General features: G+C 36.4%; 3 protein-coding genes across 3 annotated transcripts; all 3 read left to right on the top strand.

The window, feature by feature from the left end:
- Nucleotides 1–1,170: 1,170 nt before the first annotated feature.
- LOC137200360 (granzyme A-like) lies at nucleotides 1,171–7,714 on the top strand. The gene is made up of 5 exons (XM_067615109.1): nucleotides 1,171–1,589; nucleotides 1,779–1,920; nucleotides 2,762–2,906; nucleotides 4,864–5,133; nucleotides 5,242–7,714. The coding sequence occupies exons 1-5, from the start codon at nucleotides 1,526–1,528 to the stop codon at nucleotides 5,401–5,403; spliced, it is 783 nt and encodes a 260-aa protein (XP_067471210.1). The 5' UTR covers nucleotides 1,171–1,525; the 3' UTR covers nucleotides 5,404–7,714.
- Nucleotides 7,715–7,835: 121 nt separating this feature from the next.
- Nucleotides 7,836–12,915, top strand: LOC137200368 (granzyme A-like). Its single transcript, XM_067615119.1, has 5 exons — nucleotides 7,836–8,253; nucleotides 8,443–8,584; nucleotides 9,532–9,676; nucleotides 10,671–10,940; nucleotides 11,049–12,915. Exons 1-5 carry the CDS (start codon nucleotides 8,190–8,192, stop codon nucleotides 11,208–11,210), a joined length of 783 nt encoding a protein of 260 aa, XP_067471220.1. The 5' UTR covers nucleotides 7,836–8,189; the 3' UTR covers nucleotides 11,211–12,915.
- Nucleotides 12,916–13,146: 231 nt separating this feature from the next.
- Nucleotides 13,147–18,035, top strand: LOC137200380 (granzyme A-like). Its single transcript, XM_067615149.1, has 5 exons — nucleotides 13,147–13,464; nucleotides 13,653–13,794; nucleotides 14,358–14,502; nucleotides 15,440–15,709; nucleotides 15,818–18,035. The coding sequence occupies exons 1-5, from the start codon at nucleotides 13,401–13,403 to the stop codon at nucleotides 15,977–15,979; spliced, it is 783 nt and encodes a 260-aa protein (XP_067471250.1). The 5' UTR covers nucleotides 13,147–13,400; the 3' UTR covers nucleotides 15,980–18,035.
- The last annotated feature ends 13 nt before the right edge of the window (nucleotides 18,036–18,048 follow it).

Raw genomic sequence — 18,048 nt, 5'->3', positions numbered from 1 at the left:
GTGACAAATTGTGAACCGGCCTTTGTGTAACTTCATATGACTGCAGCTGAGACTTTAGACCATGAATCGTGCACGCTATTTACACGGAGACTGAATCAGTGGCAAGATGAAATTGCAAAGTAATATAAGCTGTAATCTTTTTTCTTGACACATAATATGACAAGCAAAACCTCACACATAGATTATCCAGTTAGTTTATTTCAATAAAGGTTGATGCCTATTGATCAACACTGAAAGAATGTGAAACGGTCCAGATTTAGCCAAAAAAGGTCAATTTCATCATGATGTCTCTTGCCAGATGAAGAGGACCAAAACCTTTACTAAAACCATTAATTCAGTGGCAACAAATTCTGAAAGTATTAGTCATATCATGAGAAGAAAAGTATTTGACGTTTTCTCTATTTTGCACTTTTATATTATTTTTATGTTTTTTGTTTGTTTTTAGTATTTTGTTTCATATGGTATCTTCACTTTTCCATTGGGCCGATTAAAGCATGTTGGTCAAATTCCGTATGTTTACTTTCAAAACATATTTGCTGTAGCAAATTAGTTGTACACAAACGTACTTTTTAGGAGTCAGCGTTAATAATGCTAACCTAATGTGTCAAATATTGTCAAATATTGTCAGGCCTCTGGTATTACACTCATTTGTGTGTTTTGGACCCAAAAACAAATTTAGCATTTCAGAGAGAAATACACATTTACAGTATTCTGATTTAAATTGAAATGTTTCTCAGTTTTGAAGTCTAAGTCTTAACACAACAGTGATAATTTAGGCAATGAAATCCGTTGTATATGTGCCAAATATTTGTGACCACATATACCTTGCTGTTCTCATGCACCTCAGGCCTTTAAAGTTCATTTTCTAAGATCTGTGCCGCATATTATTCTGCATTCTGTTTTTGTGTTATTCTATAATAGAAATGTACTATAAGCAACTTATTGCTGTCTTTAGTGGCTGCTCATGTAAGACTCATATAAATAAATATCTATGTAAGATGGTTGAGATGATGGCTATTTCTTGCACACTGAAGAAAAATTAAGGTGTTATTATTAATTAAATTTACAATAATTTTTTTTCCAGTAATTAGCTCTTGAGTTTTCATTTCACATCATAAATATGTTCCAATTTCTCATACTTCCCTCTGAATCATAAGAAGAAAGTATTCAAGTAAGTCATAGCTGAAGACCCCCAATCTTTAGCTGTTGCAAACTGGTCCCACCCATGCTGAAACGTCTGCACCCTGCTGATGCACCCTACTTCACGTAAATACAGCCTCCACCACACAGCTGTCAAATAAAACTACTGCATGACGACTTGTAAATGACAGTTACTTTTAAATTAAGACGGTTTGCAGCAATTCTCATGTCATGCTTGGGTCCATTTTGCTGACTCATGCATTTCCATGGTCCGACCACATCCTCTGAAACACATAGGTGACACAAATATAAGACAAGTGTTTGCATCGAGGTGGGGTTCAGTGTTCAGTGCATTTACCAACACATCAAAGAGAGAGACGAAGAAATGTTCCGCACGAGAGATCTCAGTGTTTTTCTCTCTTGTGTGGTCCTCCTCGTTGTCCAGTCCAGTGAGTAATATTTTCTATATTTGCAGAATTATACTTGGTGATATCTTGCTCATAAAAAACATGCAAAGTAATGCTACAGGGGTCTTTCAATATTATAATTCAGCCGGTGCAAAGTGTCATGTTTTGTTTGGTTGACCTCGTCATTTATCACCTCGTTGCTAAATCAACCGTCTGAATATTTTGTCTTAGGTCATGGTGCTGAGATTATTGGAGGGAAAAAAGTGAGGCCTCACTCGCTGCCTTACATGGCTCTCCTGGAGAACAAGACACCAAGCTGTGGAGGGATACTGATCGATCCACAATGGGTCCTGACTGCTGCCCACTGCTCTAAGTAAGCCTCTTACAGTACTTACCTTACTTAAAATGTCATGTCTTGCACTCAAACTATAATTGATGATGTAACATTTGGTCAGAAATTTAGATTTTTAATATACACAAATAAATTAACACTTTACTTTAAGTCCCCATGTTTAGCATTTATAAGCAGTATGTCCGCAATTATAATTTCTCCTATGAAGATTTATTTTATTTACAACAACTGTGTTTTACTATATTATCATTTATTATCTGTTTATACACCAGCCCCACTTATGGATTTATGTCTATTTACAACTATATCGTAAGTGTTATAAACCATTAATTAAATGTTTATATACAAGCGTTACCTTTCCTCTTGTGCAAGTGATTTTACACATTAAGATTTAAGTTCTCCATAAATCAACTTAGTACACAATCACTTTTTGATCCCCCAAGTCATGCATATAGATGAAACTGCTCTGAATTTATTGGTGTGTAATGCCATCGGTATACTGCATGTACTGTATTAATATTGTGTTTTTATAGAAACTTCTAAACCTAATTTAGAAGAGCTATTAGGGCTGACTTCTGCTCATTTTTATATCAGTCAATTTAACACTTTCAGCAGTTAAACGCAGAGTAATAGCTCTACTTAAACTCTGCATTCAACACTATTACCACTGAAGTATCCACTCTTATTCACACTTTGGGGGAAAAATGCAGTAGATTTCTCAGTGTCTCAAAAGACCACATTCTGACCTTATTATGAGTGATTGAGTCATCAGTTTATCATCAATTTATTCACTTCTTGCATGTAAATCTTTAGTGTATATGAACTGTAATCTAACAAATTCCTGTGTCTCATGCTGTTACAGTATCAAGAGGGTGTTGCTGGGGGTGCACTCCATAAAATCCGAAAGAAAGGAGAAGGGTTCGAGGCAGATCCTAGCGGTGAAGAGTCGCATTCCTCATCCCCGCTATGATAAGACAAAGAAAGTCAATGACCTCATGTTGCTCAAGGTAAGGTGATTCAACAATAACTACAGTTGTTGGTTTCAATCTGCAGAGGTGCATGAGTGGTTCGTGATGATTTAGAAACATACTTGAGTTTTTTTCTGAACTTTGCTTGACTCTTAACAGATATGGCTGGTGATTTTCTATACTTTTATTATTGTCGACAAATCTCATGTGCAGAGCCAAATCAACAATGAACTCATCCTACTTACAAGTATTGTATGTGTATCCAAAGCATGATATATCATATTCCCCTGTGCCTAGATATCTGTTATTGTCCAAAAACTATTAAACACCTCAGTGAGCCACACGATGCACTAGGTGACATGTTCCTTCAGCACGAAAAATTTGGGTACATTAATTTGTTTAGAAACAGCTCCAACAACAGTAATCACGTTTTCAGTCTCTGGAGAGTAGTTCTGTGTGAGGCAGACACTACTGAGAATGTGCAAGAATGTGGTTTTATTTAAATAGTTTCTCTAGTTTATTGTGCTTCATATCACAACCTCTTGACTTTGAACTACATGGTAAATTTCTCAAAAGGTACCAAATGTACTCTTCATAGTTTATAATAGGCACGGATCTAATATGACTTGCTATCCATCCACTTACAATAGGCACAGATCAAGCAAAGATAAGTTAGATAAGTTGCAGGTCCTAAGTATGTTATTCATACACAGACTGATGTTTGAGGTGTGAAACTCTAAAACTAAAAATGTTATAAAATCATTTAGGCTAGTTCATGCCTTGTATGAGTAATAGGCCTATGTCATAAAATTCAGTATTCATTTTAACTGAAAGCTTAAACAACTCCCACTCGCTTTCTTCTTGATCATTAACCTCCATCAGACCTGCTCCTTCAGCCCTGTCAGTCTCCTCCATCTTCCCCCTCTCCCTCTCCTCGCCTGTTTTCAGTAACACGTTATTTTATTAAACTCAGATTTACAAGAACCAGTTTAAATTTGTATTTGTCTGAACTGGCCTGACTGGCCTTCGGCGGAGCTGCCACCTTTTTTGATGACATGTCGTATATCCATCTACATATTGAGGAATTGAGGGATATAAAATTGTGTTATGATCAACACAATGTGACCTTTTCACTGACATTAACTGATTGAGAGAGAGTAGCAGTGGTCAAGTGAGCTACTTACTGTTTCACACTGTATATTATGTTTCTCTTGGTAAAGTTTTAGCCAACATCTTGTCACAACTTCAGTGGTTTCTGACTACAATTACAGTCTCTACTGTCGGCTCTGAGCGGGCAGCACACATGAGCACAGCCAATGGAAATGCTGGATTAGAGCAGCAGCAGCCTCTCCCAGGTCTTAGTGCCTGGTACATTGTGAATTTGGAAACACAATGGCACAGTTCGGACTTTAATGAAAAATGAATGAGAAAAAACTGTTGATGATTTAAACTAATAATGTACATTTATTTTGGGAGGGCTGAAGAAAATTTTAGGGGGACGAAAGCCCCCCTGAAATAGGCCTAGCGACGCCCTTTGGTCAAAGGTACGGAGGAATAAGTAATATCAGACCTTGGATAGACACTTGTAAGTAGGATCAATTCATTGTTGGTTGAGATTTGTCGAAAAGAAAAATATTGAAAATCTCCAGCTGTGTTTTTAAGTTTATTTAGGCGAAAAGAGAAAGATCCCAATTAAACTGAACCAAAATTTCAACCAAATTTAGTCCAAATCGAATTAGTGCCAACATATAGTCAGGCTGTCGCTTATCTCCAAATACGATCTAAAATATAAAGTCTTTCTTCTCACCCCATGATCTAGAGAACGTTATCTACACCTTCATTTCTTGTTCTCCTGACTACTGTGATTCCTTATATATTAGAATTAGTATTGGCACTAGTCTTCCTTGTTTGTGTCTTTTGTTCAAACTCTATAAAATCAATGCACAGGCCTGCTTTAAATAAGTAATGTAACTCTGCTTTTTTTTCAAAATTTCAGCTCAGCAAATCGGCAAAGCAGACCAAAACAGTGAAATGTCTTGATTTGGGTAAAACTGTCAAAGACCCAACAGCTGGCTCCGTCTGTATGGTGGCTGGATGGGGGAAAACAAACAACAATGTCAATAAAATGTCTGATGTTCTGATGGCTGTCAACGTGACTGTGGTTGACAGAGTGAAGTGCGGTGAATATTACAACAAAAAGCCTGTCATCACTAAGGACATGATATGTGCTGGTTCAGACGGTAAAAACAATGCTGATACCTGTTCGGTGAGTACACACTCAACATATTTTGAGCAGGAAGTAACCTGTAACATCCATATCACCCTAACTGCTGTGTATGTGCCTCAAAATGTCTTGTATTTGCTCTCTCTTTAGGGTGATTCTGGTGGACCGCTGTTGTGCAATGGAGCGCTAGCCGGAGTCACTTCTTTTGGACCTAAGGCGTGTGGCCAAATTAAAATGCCTGGAGTTTACACTTTTCTGTCAAAAAAACAACTCGACTGGATCAAAAAGACAATGAAGAAGTCTGAAATATAATGAGTGCTTCCTGTTAATGATTCGTGACCATGTTAATAGCTTCTATTTCTATTCTATTTCTTCTGTGCAATGTTCATTTTATCCTAATTAGATGTACTGTAAAGGAATTTATATTATAGGTCAGTTGTTTCAACATTTCTTGTCTGACATACTCTTACAGCCCAATCAGATGGGCTCAGGTACCCCTACATTGTACCCCTTTGATTGATGGGATCGCTTCATAATAGTATTTCACCACAGAGTGGATCTGTGGCTACACATGTGCATCCATATAAGAATGAGTAATCACTGAATTGACAGTTCACTAAACCCCTCCCCTAAACAGTGACTGTCTAGTCATAGTTTAGCATCCAGAACTACACATGGTAGGCTTTGGATTTCTTACTCATCATTCAATTTGTTTGTTTTTTTTGTTAGCTTGGCTTTACAAGACTTGTTATTGTTGTGCTACTGTGGCTTGCTAAGTAGTTCTCACATGCACTTATTAGCAGCACACTGTTGTTAGACCTGTCAGAGTATGTTCCAAATTGCTCCCTCAGATCGCATGGCGCTGGTCTGCTAAAGGTGCCACTGACAAACAGCAAGAGGTATGGCGACGCTGCCTTCAGTTGTGATGCACCGAGGATTTGGAACATGCTCCCTCCTCATATCAGACAGGCCACCTCGGTTGGCAGTTTTAAGAAGCAACTCAAAACCTACTTCTATGACCTTGCCTTTAATTGATTTTGTTTTACCCCTATGATTTTATCCCTTCTCTAGAATTTGTCTTTTACTCCTTTACTATGTCTTAACCGATATTTATCCTGTTTAATATGTATGCGTGTGTGTATATGTATGTATATGTTTATGTATATATGCATATATATATATACGCATGCATATGTATATGTATATATATATATGCACGTGTGTGTGTATCTATGTGCTTGTGCATATATATATCTGTATCTATGTTTTACATTTCTTTTGTAAAGCACTTTGAGCTGCATTTTATGTCATGAAAGGTGCTCTATAAATAAAGCTTATTATTATATTATTATTATATAATAATAATAATAATTATTATTATTATTATTATTATTATTATTATTATAGGTCAACTAATGTGGGCTTGTGGAAGCTCCTGTCCGCAGTTGACCTGTTTTGTTTTTTTTTTCATTTAAATAATAATTTCTATTTGCTTAAAACAACTACTCTGCAATCTTTCCATGTACCCCGTGGTAACTACAGAAGTACCCCTCAGATACTAGTAGACCTGGTGGGGAATCTCTGGCAAAAAATGAAAGTTTTCTTTTTCATGCTGCATTTAAAATGAAAGCAAAACATCAAAGTGACATTATTCAACCTGTCAACCAGATGTAACAAGATGAAATTGCAAAGTATTATAAGCTATTATCTGTTTACTTGTTTTCTTGACACATAATATGACAAACAAAAACTCACACATAGATTATCCAGTTAGTTTATTTCAATAAAGGTCGACGCCCATTGATCAACAACGTATGTGAAAGGGTCCAGATTTAGCCAAAAAAGGTCAATTTCATCATGATGTCTCTGGCCAGATGAAGAGAACCAAAACCTTGACTAAAACCATTATTTCATTAAGATATATAAGAGAAAAATGTATTTCACATCAAGGCTTAAAGAGAAACATTAATGTGAATGTGGCAACAAATTCTGAAAGTATTAGTCATATCATGAGAAGAAAAGTACTTGACATTTTCTCTATTTCGTACATTTATATTGTTTTTATATTTTTTGTTAGTTTTTAGTGTTGTGTTTCATACAGTATTTTTACTTTTCCATCAGGCCTATTAATGCATGTTGGTCAAATTCCATATGGTTACTTTTAAAACATATTTGCTGTTGCAAATAAGTTGCACAAAAAACGTACTTTTTAGGAGTCAGTGTTAATAGTGCTAACCTAATGTGTCAAATGTTGTCAGGCCTCTGGTATTACACTCATTTGTGTGTTTTGGACCCAAAACAATATTTAACATTTCAGAGAGAAACACACATTTACAGTATTCTGATTTAAATCAAAATATTTCTCAGTTTTGAAGCCGAAGTCTAAACACAACAGTGATAATTTAGGCAATGAAATCTGTTGTATATTTGTGACCACATATACCTTGCTGTTCTCATGCACCTCAGGCCTTTATGTTTCGTTTTCTAAGATCTGTGCCGCATATTATTTTGCATTCTGTTTTTGTGTTATTCTACAATAGAAATGTACTATAAGCAACTTATTGCTGTCTTTAGTGGCTGTTCATGTAAGACTCATATAAATAAATATCTATGTAAGATGGTTGACATGATGCTATTTCGTGCACACTGAAGGAAAATTAAGGTTTGATTAAATGTAGAATTCATTTTTATTCTCCCTCTGAATCATAAGATGATAGTATTCAAGTAAATCATAACTGAAATGGTCAAAGACCCCCAGTCTTTAGCTGTTGCAAACTGGTCCCACCCATGCTGAAACGTCTGCACCCTGCTGATGCACCCTACGTCATGTAAATACAGCCTCCACCACACAGCTGTCAAATAAAACTACTGCATGATGACTTGTAAATGACAGTTACCACGGGCTTTTAAATTAAGACGGATCGCAGCAAGTCTCATGTCATGCTTGTGTCCATTTTGCTGACTCATGCATTTCCATGGTCAGACCACATCCTCTGAGATTAACACACAAGTGACACAAATATAAGACAAGTGTTTGCATCGAGGTGGGTTTCAGTGTTCAGTTCATTTACCATCATATCAAACAGAGAGAAGAAGAAATGTTCTGTCCGAGAGATCTCAGTGTTTTTCTCTCTTGTGTGGTCCTCCTCGTTGTCCAGTCCAGTGAGTAATATTTTCTATATTTGCAGAATTATACTTGGTGATATCTTGCTCATTCAAAATATGTAAAGTAATGTTACAGGGGTCTTTCAATATTATAATGCAGCTGGTGCAAAGTGTCATGTTTTGTTTGGTTGACCTCGTCATTTATCACCTCGTTGCTAAATCAACCGTCTGAATATTTTGTCTTAGGTCATGGTGCTGAGATTATTGGAGGGAAAGAAGTGACGCCTCACTCGCTGCCTTTCATGGCTCTGCTGGAGAGCAAGATACCAAGCTGTGGAGGGATACTGATCGATCCACAATGGGTCCTGACTGCTGCCCACTGCGCTGAGTAAGCCTCTTACAGTACTTACCTTACTTAAAATGTCATATCTTGCACTCAAACTATAACCGATGATGTAACATATGGTCAGAAATTCAGATTTTTAATATACGCAAATAAGTTAACACTTTACGTTAGGTCCCCTGTTTAGCATTTATAAGCAGTATGTCAGCAATTATAACTTCTCCTATGAAAACTAATTTTATATAATCACAACTGTGTTTTATTATCATTTATTATCTGTTTATACACCAGCCCCATTTATGGATGTCCACAGAAGTTATTGTTGTTTCCAAATACATTTATGTCTGCTTACAACTATATCATAAGAGTTATAAACTGTTTATTAAATGTTTGTATACTGCTTTTAAATGCTACTTAGGTGGTCAAAGTGTTTCTTTTCCTCTCGTGCTTTTGCACGTTAAGATTTAAGTTTTCCATAAATTAACTTGGTGCACAATCTTTTTTTAATCCCCCTAGTCATCTATATAGATGAAACTGCTCTGAATAGGGACATTTAAACTAATTTATCAGTGTCTAATGACATCAGTATACTGCATTTAGTGTATTAATATTGTATTTTTATAAAAACTTCTAAACCTAATTTAGAGGATCTACTAGGACAGACTTCTGCTCATATACATTTAACTGTGGAAGAGTGAAAATAAACATTACCATTTTATATCAGTCAATTTAACATTTTCAGCAGTTAAACACAGAGTAATAGCTCTACTTAAACTCTGCATTCAACACTATTACCACTGAAGTATCCACTCTTATTCACACTTGGGGGGGAAAATGCAGTAGATTTCTCAGTGTCTCAAAAGACCACATTCTGACCTCATTATGTTTGATAGAGTCATCAGTTTATCATCAGTTTATTCACTTCTTGCATGTAAACCTTTAGTGTATGTGAACTGTAATATAACAGATTCCTGTGTCTCATGCTGTTACAGTATCACAAGGGTGTGGCTTGGGGTGCACTCCATAAAATCCAAAGAAAAGGAGAAGGGTTCGAGGCAGATCCTAGAGGTGGAGATTCGTGTTCCTCATCCCAGCTATGATAAGACAAAGAAAGTCAATGACCTCATGTTGCTCAAGGTAAGGTGATTCAACAATAACTACAGTTGTTGGTTTCAATCTGCAGAGGTGCATGAGTGGTTCATGATGATTTAGAAACATATTTGGAGCTTTGTCTGAACTCTGTTAAACTCTTAACAGATATGGCTGGTGATTTTCTATACTTTTATTATTGTCAACAAATCTCATGTGCAGAGCCAAATCAACGATGAACTCATCCTACTTACAAGTATTGTGTGTGCATCCAAAGCCTGATATATCATATTCCTCTGTGCCTAGATCTCTCTTATTGTCCAAAAACTTATCAGGATTGTCAAGAGGTTGTGATATGTAGCACAACAAGCTAGCAAAGAACTAAATGGAACAGCATTTCCGCACATGTGCAGTGGCGTCTGTCCTACAAGGGACTACTCTACAGAGACTATTCATGCTGAGATCCTTTTCTGAACAAACAATTGTGACCATAATCTTTGTGGTGAAGGAACATTACAACCAGTGCAACAGTGTGGCTCATTGAGGTGTTTTTAATAGTTTTTAGATGTCAAAGGCATGGAGGAATAAGTAATATCAGACTTTGGATAGAAACTTCTGGGTAGGATCAATTGATTGTTGGTTTCACATTGTTGGATGAGATTTGTCAAAAAGAAAAATATTGAAAATCTCCAGCTATATTTTTCAGTTTATTTAGGCGAAAAGAGAAAGATCCCAATTAAACTGAACCAAAATTTCGACCAAATTTAGTCCAAATCGAATTAGTGCCAACATATAGTCAGGCTGTCGCTTATCTCCAAATAATATCCAAAATATAAAGTCTTTCTTCTCACCCCATGATCTAGAGAACGTTATCTACACCTTCATTTCTTGTTGTCCTGACTACTGTGATTCCTTATATATTAGAATTAGTATTGGCACTAGTCTTCCTTGTTCGTGTCCTTTATTCAAACTCTATAAAATCAATGCACAGGCCTGCTTTAAATAAGTAATGTAACTCTGCTTTTTTTTTTCAAAATTTCAGCTCAGCAAATCGGCAAAGCAGACCAAAACAGTGAAATGTCTTGATTTGGGTAAAACTGTCAAAGACCCAACAGCTGGCTCCATCTGCATGGTGGCTGGATGGGGGAAAACAAACAACAATGTCAATAAAATGTCTGATGTTCTGATGGCTGTCAATGTGACTGTGGTCGACAGAGTGAAGTGCGGTGAATATTACAACAAAAAGCCTGTCATCACTAAGGACATGATATGTGCTGGTTCAGATGGTAAAAACAATGCTGATACCTGTAAGGTGAGTACACACTCAATATATTTTGAGCAGGAAGTAACCTGTAACATCCATATCACCCTAACTGCTGTGTATGTGCCTCAAAATGTCTTGTATTTGCTCTCTCTTTAGGGTGATTCTGGTGGACCGCTGTTGTGCAATGGAGCGCTAGCCGGAGTCACTTCTTTTGGACCTAAGGCGTGTGGCCAAATTAAAATGCCTGGAGTTTACACTTTTCTTTCACAAAATCAACTCGACTGGATCAAAAAGACAATGAAGAAGTCTGAAATATAATGAGCTCTTCCTGTTAATGATTCGTGACCATGTTAATAGCTTCTATTTCTATTCTATTTCTTCTGTGCAATGTTCATTTTATCCTAATTAGATGTACTGTAAAGGAATTTATATTATAGGTCAGTTGTTTCAACATTTCTTGTCTGACATACTCTTATAGCCCAATCAGATGGGTTCAGGTACCCCTACATTGTACCCCTTTGTCTGATGGGATTACTTCATGTTAGTATTTCACCACAGAGTGGATCTGTGGTTACACATGTGCATCATCTAAGAATGAGTGATCACTGAATTGACAGTTCACTAAACCCCTCCCCTAAACAGTGACTGTCTAGTCATAGTTTAGCATCCAGAACTACACATGGTAGGCTTTGGATTTCTTACTCATCATCTAATTTTGCTTTTTTTTGTTAGCTTGGCTTTCCAAGACCTATTATTGTTGTGCTACTGTGGCTTGCTAAGTAGTTTTCACGTGCACTTATTAGCAGCACACTGTGGTTAGATATTATAGGTCAACTTACGTGGGCTTGTGGAAGCTCCTGTCCTCTTCAGTCGACCTGTTTTGTTTTTTTTTCATTTGAATTATAATTTCTATTTGCTCAAAACAACTACTCTGCAATCTTTCCATGTACCCCGTGGTAACTACAGAAGTACCCCTCAGATACTAGTAGGCCTGGTGGGGAATCTCTGGCAAAGGGTGAAAGTTTTCTTTTTCATGCTGCATTTAAATATGAAAGCAAAACATCAAAGTGACATTATTCAACCTGTCAACCAGATGTAACAAGATGAAATTGCAAAGTATTATAAGCTATTATCTGTTTACTTGTTTTCTTGACACATAATATGACAAACCAAACCTCACACATAGATTATCCAATTAGTTTATTTCAATAAAGGTTGATGCCTATTGATCAACACTGAAAGTATGTGAAAGGGTCCAGATTTAGCCAAAAAAGGTCAATTTCATCTTGATGTCTCTGGCCAGATGAAGAGAACCAAAGCTTTGACTAAAACCATTATTTCAGTCAAGATGTATAAGAGAAAAATGTATTTCACATCAAGGCTTAAATGGAAACATTAATGTGAATGTGGCAACAAATTCTGAAAGTATTAGTCATATCATGAGAAGAAAAGTACTTTTCTACATTTTCTCTATTTCGTACTTTTATATTGTTTATATGTTTTTTGTTTGTTTTTAGTGTTTTGTTTCATTCAATATTTTCACTTTTCCATCAGGCCTATTAATGCATGTTGGTAAAATTCTATATGGTTACTTTCAAAAAATATTTGCTGTTGCAAATAAGTTGCACACAAACGTACTTTTTAGGAGTCAGTGTTAATAATGCTAACCTAGTCAAATGTTATCAGGCCTCTGGTATTACACTCATTTGTGTTTTGGACCCAAAACAATATTTAACATTTCAGAGAGAAACACACATTTACAGTATTCTGATTTAAATCAAAATGTTTCTCAGTTTTGAAGCCGAAGTCTAAACACAACAGTGATAATTTAGTCAATGAAATCTGTTGTAAATGCGCCAAATATTTGTGACCACACATACCTTGCTGTTCTCATGCACCTCAGGCTTTTATGTTTCGTTTTCTAAGATCTGTGCCGCATATTATTTTGCATTCTGTTTTTGTGTTATTCTACAATAGAAATGTACTATAAGTAACTTATTGCTGTCTTTAGTGGCTGCTCATATAAAACTCATATAAATAAATATCTATGTAAGATGGTTGACATGATGGCTATTTCTTGCACACTGAAGGAAAATTAAGGTTTGATTAAATGTAGAATTCATTTTTATTCTCCCTCTGAATCATAAGATGATAGTATTCAAGTAAGTCATAGCTGGAGTGTTCAAAGACCCCCAGTCATTAGCTGTTGCATACTGCAAACATCTGCACCCTACTTCACGTAAATACAGCCTCCACCACACAGCTGTCAAATAAAACTACTGCATGATGACTAGTAAATGACAGAAACAGTTACCACAGGCTTCTAAATAAAGACGGTTTGCAGTATTTCTCATGTCATGCTTGCATCCATTTTGTTGACTCATGTATTGCTTTGATCAGACCACATCCTTAACCCATGCCTGACACACATATAAGACAAGTGTTTGCATCGAGGTGGGTTTCAGTGTTCAGTTCATTTACCATCATATCAAACAGAGAGAAGAAGAAATGTTCAGCCCGAGAGATCTCAGTGTTTTTCTCTCTTGTGTGGTCCTCCTTGTTGTCCAGTCCAGTGAGTAATATTTTCTATATTTGCAGAATTATACTTGGTGATATCTTGCTCATAAAAACATGCAAAGTAATTCTACAGGGGTCTTTCAATATTATAATGCAGTTGGTGCAAAGTGTCATGTTTTGTTTGGTTGACTGACTCATTTATCACCTCCTTGATAAATGAACTGTCTGAATATTTTGTCTTAGGTCAAGGTGCTGAGATTATTGGAGGGAAAGAAGTGACGCCTCACTCGCTGCCTTTCATGGCTCTGCTGGAGAGCAAGAAACCAAAATGTGGAGGGATACTGATCGATCCAAAATGGGTCCTGACTGCTGCCCACTGCGCTGAGTAAGCCTCTTACAGTACTTACCTTACTTAAAATGTCATATCTGGCACTCAAACTATAACTGATGATGTGAGATATGGTCAGAAATTTAGATTTTTAACATACTCAAATAAGGCAACACTTTACTTTAAGTCCCCCTGTTTAGCATTTATAAACAGTATGTCAGCAATTATAACTTCTATGAAAACTTATTTCATAGAAACTTCTAAACCTAATTTGGAAGATCTACTAGGACAGACTTCTGCTCATATACATTTTACTGTGGAAGAGTGAAAATAAACATTACCGTTTTATATCAGTCAATTTAACATTTTCAGCAGTTAAACACAGAGTAATAGCTCTACTTAAACTCTGCATTCAACACTATTACCACTGAAGTATCCACTCTTATTCACACTTGGGGGAAAATGCAGTAGATTTCTCAGTGTCTCAAAAGGCCACATTCTGACGTTATTATGTTTGACAGAGTCATCAGTTTATCATCAGTTTATTCACTTCTTGCATGTAAATCTTTAGTGTATATGAAGTGTAATCTAACAGATTCCTGTGTCTCATGCTGTTACAGTATCAAGAGGGTGTTGCTGGGGGTGCACTCCATAAAATCCAAAAGAAAGGAGAAGGATTCGAGGCAGATCCTAGCGGTGAAGAGTCGTATTCCTCATCCCTGCTATGATGAGACAAAGATAGTCAATGACCTCATGTTGCTCAAGGTAAGGTGATTTAACAATAACCACAGCTGTGTTTTTCAATCTGCAGAGGTGCATGTGTGGTTCATGATGATTTAGACACATATTTGGAGCTTTGTCTGAACTCTGTTAAACTCTTAACAGATATGGCTGGTGATTTTCTATATTTTTATTATTGTCAACAAATCTCATGTGCAGAGCAAAACCAACAATGAACTCATTCTACTTACAAGTATTGTATGTGTATCCAAAGCCTGATGTATCATATTCCTCTGTGCCTAGATCTCCGTTATTGTCCAAAAACTATTAAACACCTCAGTGAGCCACACAACGCACTAGGTGACATGTTCCTTCAGCACAAAAAAACACATTAATTTGTTTAGAAACAGCTCCAACAACAGTAATCATGTTGTCAGTCTCTGGAGAGTAGTTCTGTGTGAGGCAGACACTACTGAGCATGTGCAAGAATGTGGTTTTATTTAAATAGTTTCTCTAGCTTATTGTCCTTCATATCACAACCTCTTGACTTTGAACTACATTGTAAATTACTCAAAAGAACTTATCAGGAGTTCTTTTGGATGAGATTTGTCAAAAAGAAAAATATTGAAAATCCCCAGCTGTATTTTTCAGTTTATTTAGGCAAAAGAGAAAGATCCCTGTTAAACTGAACCAAAATTTCAACCAGATTTAGTCCAAATCGAATTAGTGCCAACATATAGTCAGGCTGTCGCTTATCTCCAAATAATATCCAAAATATAAAGTCTTTCTTCTCACCCCATGATCTAGAGAACGTTATCTACACCTTCATTTCTTGTTGTCCTGACTACTGTGATTCCTTATATATTAGAATTAGTATTGGCACTAGTCTTCCTTGTTCCGGTCCTTTGTTCAAACTCTATTAAATCAATGCACAGGCCTACTTTAAATAAGTAATGCTCTGCTGTTTTTTTCAAAATTTCAGCTCAGCAAATCGGCAAAGCAGACCAAAACGGTGAAATGTCTTGATTTGGGTAAAACTGTCAAAGACCCAACAGCTGGCTCCATCTGTATGGTGGCTGGATGGGGGAAAACAGACCACAATGTCGATAAAATGTCTGATGTCCTGATGGCTGTCAATGTGACTGTGGTCGACAGAGTGAAGTGCGGTGAATATTACAACAAAAACCCTGTCATCACTAAGGACATGATATGTGCTGGTTCAGACGGTGAAAACAAAGCTGATACCTGTAATGTGAGTACACACTCAATATATTTTGAGCAGGAAGTAACCTGTAACATCCATATCACCCTAACTGCTGTGTATGTGCCTCAAAATGTCTTGTATTTGCTCTCTCTTTAGTATGATTCAGGTGGACCACTGTTGTGCAATGGAGCGCTTGTTGGAGTCACTTCTTTTGGACCTACGGAGTGTGGCCAAAATAAAGAGCCTGGAGTTTACGCTTTTCTGTCACAAAAACAACTCGACTGGATCAAAAAGACAATGAAGAAGTCTGAAATATAATGAGTGCTTCCTGTTAATGATTCTTGACCATGTTAATAGCTTCTATTTCTATTCTATTTCTTCTGTGCAATGTTCATTTTATCCTAATTAGATGCACTGTAAAGGAATTTATATTATAGGTCAATTGTTTCAACATTTCTTGTCTGACATACTCTTACAGCCCAATCAGATGGGCTCAGGTACCCCTACATTGTACCCCTTTGATTGATGGGATCGCTTCATGTTAGTATTTCACCACAGAGTGGATCTGTGGTTACACATGTGCATCCATATAAGAATGAGTGATCACTGAATTGACAGTTCACTAAACCCCTCCCCTAAACAGTGACTGTCTAGTCATAGCTTAGCATCCAGAACTACGCACGGTAGGCTTTGGATTTCTTACTTATCATCTAATTTGTTTTTTGTTAGCCTTGGCTTTCCAAAAGCAAAAACACAAGAGAAAAAGTGTAAGGAATAGATTAAACATAAGAAGCAACTGTTATCATGTCCAGCTAATTATCTAACTACCTACAGTGGCAGGACCATGGGTATGTTTTGAAACCCATAGTATCGTACTATTTAATATACCAGAAAAGATTTAGTATGTCCCAATACATAGTATGTCAAATGCAGTAAGCCAAAAGAACCAGGATGTCCTACTACATCCGTTTTCATTTTGTAGTATGCAAACAAGCGTGCTTTTCTGGCTATTCTGACCCACAATCCTCTGTGCAGCAGAAGATACGTCACATCGACTGAGCCGCCAAGAAAGCACGGACCAATAGACCATTTCTATTGTTGTGCTATTGTGGCTTGCGAAGTAGTTTTCACATGCTCTTAGTAGCAGCACACTGTGGTGAGATGTTATAGGTCAACTTACGTGGGCTTGTGGAAGCTCCTGTCCTCTGCAGTCGACCTGTTTTTTTTTTTTTTCATTTAAATAATCATTTCTATTTGCTCAAAACAACTACTCTGCAATCTTTCCATGTACCCCGTGGTAACTACAGAAGTACCCCTCAGATACTAGTAGGCCTGGTGGGGAATCTCTGGCAAAAAGTGAAAGTTTTCTTTTTCATGCTTCATTTAAATATGAAAGCAAAACATCAAAGTGACATTATTCAACCTGTCAACCAGATGAAACAAGATGAAATTGCAAAGTTTTATAAGCTATTATCTATTTACTTGTTTTCTTGACACATAATATGACAAACAAAACCTCACACATAGATTATCCAATTAGTTTATTTCAATAAAGGTTGATGCCTATTGATCAACACTGAAAGTATGTGAAAGGGCCCAGATTTAGACAAAAAAGGTCAATTTCATCATGATGTCTCTGGCCAGATGAAGAGAACCAAAGCTTTGACTAAAACCATTATTTCAGTCAAGATGTATAAGAGAAAAATGTTTTTCACATCAAGGCTTAAATGGAAACATTAATGTGAATGTGGCAACAAATTCTGAAAGTATTAGTCATATCATGAGAAGAAAAGTACTTGATATTTTCTCTATTTTGCACTTTTATATTGTTTTTATATTTTTTGTTAGTTTTTAGTGTTTTGTTTCATACAATATTTTCACTTTTCCATCAGGCCTATTAATGCATGTTGGTAAAATTCTATATGGTTACTTTCAAAAAATATTTGCTGTTGCAAATAAGTTGCACACAAACGTACTTTTTAGGAGTCAGTGTTAATAATGCCAACCTAGTCAAATGTTGTCAGGCCTCTGGTATTACACTCATTTGTGTGTTTTGGACCCAAAACAATATTTAACATTTCAGAGAGAAACACACATTTACAGTATTCTGATTTAAATCAAAATGTTTCTCAGTTTTGAAGCCGAAGTCTAAACACAACAGTGATAATTTAGTCAATGAAATCTGTTGTATATTTGTGACCGCATATACCTTGCTGTTCTCATGCACCTCAGTTTAATTTTCTAAAAGATCATATTATTCTGCATTCTGTTTTTGTGTTATTCTACAATAGAAATGTACTATAAGTAACTTATTGCTGTCTTTAGTGGCTGCTCATGTAAGACTCATATAAATAAATATCTATGTAAGATGGTTGACATGATGGCTA

The sequence above is a fragment of the Thunnus thynnus genome, chromosome 2, assembly GCF_963924715.1.
Source record: "Thunnus thynnus chromosome 2, fThuThy2.1, whole genome shotgun sequence".
In the NCBI taxonomy this organism is placed as follows: domain Eukaryota; kingdom Metazoa; phylum Chordata; class Actinopteri; order Scombriformes; family Scombridae; genus Thunnus; species Thunnus thynnus.
The sequence above is the reverse complement of the archived record's forward strand: the minus strand, read 5'-3'. Positions and strand labels throughout refer to the sequence as shown.